Source organism: Dipodomys ordii, unplaced genomic scaffold, assembly GCF_000151885.1.
Source record: "Dipodomys ordii isolate 6190 unplaced genomic scaffold, Dord_2.0 Scaffold120, whole genome shotgun sequence".
Classification (NCBI taxonomy): Eukaryota; Metazoa; Chordata; class Mammalia; order Rodentia; family Heteromyidae; genus Dipodomys; species Dipodomys ordii.
In genome coordinates, this window is record NW_012267336.1 from 3,708,605 (window position 1) to 3,711,299 (window position 2,695).

General features: G+C 53.5%; 2 protein-coding genes across 2 annotated transcripts in view; both read right to left on the reverse strand.

Annotated features, from left to right (window-relative positions):
• Uhrf1bp1 (UHRF1 binding protein 1) overlaps positions 1 to 2,413 on the reverse strand; it is a 47,143-nt gene extending 44,730 nt beyond the window's left edge. The window contains exon 1 of the mRNA XM_013029620.1: positions 2,267 to 2,413. Coding sequence (XP_012885074.1) covers positions 2,267 to 2,310 — 44 coding nt within the window. The 5' untranslated portion in view covers positions 2,311 to 2,413. The remainder of the gene's footprint in view (positions 1 to 2,266) is intronic.
• The window catches only part of Snrpc (small nuclear ribonucleoprotein polypeptide C), a 22,235-nt gene continuing 21,923 nt past the window's right edge, over positions 2,384 to 2,695 (reverse strand). The window contains exon 6 of the mRNA XM_013029594.1: positions 2,384 to 2,658. Coding sequence (XP_012885048.1) covers positions 2,384 to 2,658 — 275 coding nt within the window. The remainder of the gene's footprint in view (positions 2,659 to 2,695) is intronic.

Here is a 2,695-nt window from a genome sequence, read left to right on the forward strand (position 1 = left end):
AAAAAAAAAAAAAAGGGAAAAATCCTAGAATCTTAGATCAATGTTATAAAAATGAGATCATTTCTAGCCAGGTGCCAGTGGCTTATGCCTGTAATCCTTGATATTCAGGAGGCTGAGATATGAGGATCTCCGTTTGAAGCCTGCTGTCTCAGGAAAGTTTGTAAGACTCCTATCTCCAACTAACCACCAAAACATCAGAAGTAAAACTGTGGCTCAAATGGTGGAGTGCTAGCTTTGAGCAAAAAAAACCTCAGGATTAGGGCCCAGGCTCAGTTCAAGCCCTAGGACTGATACCAAGAAAAATAACAGATGTTTATTCAAATTATTAAAGTTTTCCTCTGGTCTTAGGTCCCAGTCCTGCAATTGTAGGGTTTTTTGTTGCTGTTGTTTGTTTTTTTCCTGTCAGTTGTACAGCTTGAACTCGGGGCCTGGGTACTGTCCCTGAGCCTCTTTGTCCTCAAGGCTATCACTCTACCACTTGAGCCACCGTGCTACTTCTAGTTTTTGAGTGGTTAACTGGAGATAAGTGTCTCACAGGGACTCTTCTGCCTGGGCTGGCTTCCAACCATGATCCTCAGATCTCAGCCTCCCATGTAAGAAGATTTTTTTACAGGCCTGAGCCACTGGTGCCCGGGGCTAGTCTGCAATCTTTATTCTTAATTTCAAATATTTACTTAAAACACCTGGATTGACTCTACCTGAAAGAACACACATTAGGTTATTCTGATAAAAGATTGAAAGCTACTCTCCAGCTCTAGTTTTCAATATGCTTTTTCTCTATAAGATTGTAATTAACCAAAAATGTATCTGGATCAAGTTGAAAATTAAAGCCTAACATCAAAGTATACCAGAAGGGCCATCCAGAAAAAAAGAGACACAGTGGCAAGGACGGACACACACACACACACACACACACGTGCGCCTTATGGGGCAATGGAAAGACCTGGAAATTTACAGGAGTACAAGGCCTGAGTGTTCCATGCTGACTGGCCTCTTCCCTGACCCCCTACATCCTGAAAACTCAATGACCATTGTAGAGCAACAAAGGCTGGCTAAATTATCAACTATTACCACCAATTCTGACCTCTGGAATGAGGAGCACAAAACTAAGTAAAAAACTAGCTACCAAATTTTTTGGCCACCAGTTCTGACAAGTTGCGATCGTAAGATCAGTCATTCATTCATAGCTGAAACTGTCTTGCCAGCCCAGCCACTCAAGTCCTGCTAACATATTGAGCAAAATAGCAAGACATAACAAAGCAGAAGTAGACAAACACTGATAGTACTTTTCAAACCAGGCTGACAGAAAAAAAAGAAAACGTCTTCTTAATGGGAAGGTTGCTGAAACTTTATCCCCAACTCTCATGACCTTTCTCTAATTAGGAGGGAGAAAGCAGCTTGAAGGAGAGAAAGGGCCTGGGTGCAGGGTTTACATCTTTTCAAGGGTAATACAACAGGGATAGGGGCTGGGAAAGTGGCTCAGTGGTAGAGCGCTTGCCTCGCGTGCACAAGGCCCTGGGTTCAATTCCTCAGCACCACATAAACAGAAAAAGCCGAAAGTGGCGCTGTGGCTCAAATGGTACAGCACCAGCCTTGAGCTGAAGAGCTGAGGGACAGCGCCCACCCCAGAGTTCAAGCCCCCGACCACCACACACACACACACACACACACAGGGACAGACTGAAGAGGAGAGGGAAGCTCTGGAGTTCAAGCCCCCGCCCACGACAGACAGACACACACACACACATACACACACACGGACAGACTGGAGAGGGAAGCTCTGGGAAGCAAAAAGCCAGTGTCTGCATTGGGAAGGGGGGTGGGGAGGGCGCCTTCCGGAGAGGGACGGAGGCCTGGGTGACGGGGTTCAGAAGCCACTGGGGGATAAAGGCTCCGGGAAGGCGGTGGGGCGGGTTAAGAGGCGGGAGGCGCGTCCAGAGGCCGAGGAGGCCGAGGGGGCCGGATGGGGTGACCCGCTCCGAGCTCTGGGAGGCACGGGAGGGAAGGGGCCCGGGCTGAGGGGTGGGAGGAGACGGGGCTCCGGCGCGAGCGCCCCGACCCCGCGGGCCCAGGGCGAGGGTGAAACGGAGCGGTGACAACGGTCGGCGCCGGCGGGCGTGGGGCGGGGGCTGTCCCAGCTCGAGTTGGGGTGGGTCAGGCAGGGGGACAAGGGGAACCACGGAGCCCCGCTCCGGCGGGAGGTGGGTTGCGGGGGTCAGGAAGGGAGCGGGGCCGGGGCGGGGCGGGGCGGCGCGGGCGCTCTCACCGGGACAGGTGCTTCAGGATCTGCTTCTTAATGATCCCGGCCATGCCGGAGCCGCGGCCCGCGCGGAGGGCGGGCGGCCAGCTGTGGCCTCCTCAGTCGCGGAGAAGAGGCGGCCTCTCACCTCGCCGCCACGGCGCAGGCACCGGATGCCGCCGCCACCGCAGCCGCCATCACGCGCTCTCGCTCCGGCCTCCGCACAGGGAATTCCGCCACGATCCCACCTACCCTCGCGGCGCCACAGCCGCCGGCCCGGACGATCGGCGAGCGCTCGCAGCACGCCCGACTGGCTCGCAGCGGCCGGAGCGAGGGGAGGAAAAAGGTAATTTTGGGCTGGGAATGTGGCTCAGTAGTAGAGTGCTTTTCCAGCACAGATGAAGCTCTGGGTTCCATATCTTAGTACCACAAAAACAGAAAAGGCCAAAAGTGGTA